This window comes from Calidris pugnax, unplaced genomic scaffold (assembly GCF_001431845.1).
Source record: "Calidris pugnax isolate Ruff unplaced genomic scaffold, ASM143184v1 C14783772, whole genome shotgun sequence".
NCBI lineage: Eukaryota > Metazoa > Chordata > Aves > Charadriiformes > Scolopacidae > Calidris > Calidris pugnax.
The window spans coordinates 1-1469 of record NW_015093884.1 but is presented as its reverse complement, the minus strand read 5'-3'; the positions used below and the strand labels follow the sequence as shown (position 1 = coordinate 1469).

Genomic DNA, 1469 nt, shown 5'->3' with positions numbered 1-1469 from the left:
CCTCTCTGGACCTCTCTGTTCTGCGTCTGAACTTTGATTTCCCTTTCTGTCTCCTCAGTCAACGTGGTGGAGGCCCTCCAGGAGTTCTGGCAGATGAAGCAGTCGCGCGGGGCCGACCTGAAGAACGGAGCCCTGGTGGTCTACGAGATGGTCCCGTCCAACAGCCCCCCGTACGTCTGCTACGTCACCCTCCCCGGGGGGAGCTGCTTTGGCAGTTTCCAGGTACGACAACTCAGCTGGGGGCTGTCCCCCCGGCACCACTCACTCCCCAAAACCTTCAAAACGGGGTGCCCTGAGAATCTTTCCCCACCAAAATTAGCGCTTAAACACACCGTTAACGTTTTCCTGCTGATCTGAAGCAGGAGGATGAGGTGGGTCTGCCTCTTTAACTTTAATCTGGCTGGTAAGGGTTGCTAATTGCCTATAAAACCCCACCCAGCTTCAATCCGTGAAGGTTTGGCTGTAAATTTTACTTTGTTGTACATTCTCTATTCCCTCCACGTGACTGATGTCCCTCCACGTGACTTTGCAGACACGTGGCACGAGAGAAAAACTACGCTCAGATTGGCCCGGTTTTGGCACCTCATTCTCTTTCCCAGGATTAAGCAAAGATTTAATTACATCATTTAAATGTCTGTACAAACTGGTGGAGGAATATTTCCTCGCGAGGGCTCTGGGTTTCACCCAGAACCTCTTCTCAAGGTGCCAAAAGACTCGAGAAATCAAATTGTGACATCGGATCGATGGTTTCTCCCCTCTTTCTCTTAAAAAGGAAAACATCCAACCCAAATACCTCCCCCGAAAGATTAAGGTCCAAAAATCACAAGGGGTCCTGTGTTTCGGATTCCTTTGCTGCAGTGGCTTTAGGTGGTTACTCTCTCCTCTTGGCTTGAAGAACTTGGCTCCAAGAGAAACAGTTCCTGCCCCTCCTGAAGAGCACGTCCTCGTGCTGGAGAGCCCCTTTGGTTACCTTTTGGTTTTAAGCTCGTTAATTTTCCTCGACGACCCCGTGGGTGGCGTTTCCTGCTGCGGACCCTCTGTGCTGAGCTCAAGCTCCTGCCTCGTCGCCGCGGTTTAAAACTCTAATAATTTCAGGATGGCTGAAAACCATGACTTTCTACCCGCCCCTTTCCCACCTCGTGTCCTGTGGGGAATTGTTCAGAGGGGCTGGAGGGATCTCTGTCTGTCCTGATGGTGTTTTCTCTCTCCTCAGTTCTGCCCAACCAAGGCTGAAGCCCGAAGGAGCGCGGCCAAGATCGCACTAATGAACTCGGTCTTTAACGAGCATCCCTCGCGCAGGATCACCGACGAGTTCATCGAGAAGAGCGTTTCAGAGGCCCTGGCATCTTTCAACGTAAGGTTTCTCTGTGCCCGGATGCTGGGGGGGGGGAAAAAAACCCCTCAAATAGCAGGAAGAGACATTTTCTTTGACATCTGGAACTCTTTACGTCAGGTTTTGGGGTTTTTTT

General features: G+C 51.4%; 1 protein-coding gene across 1 annotated transcript; it reads left to right on the top strand.

Moving 5' to 3' along the window:
* Positions 1-58: 58 nt before the first annotated feature.
* LOC106900716 (LIX1-like protein) lies at positions 59-1453 on the top strand (the record flags this gene model as incomplete). Its single annotated transcript, XM_014962860.1, has 2 exons — positions 59-222; positions 1214-1453. Coding segments are annotated over 2 exons (404 nt in total), but the record flags the coding sequence as incomplete, so codon positions are not given.
* Positions 1454-1469: the final 16 nt, after the last annotated feature.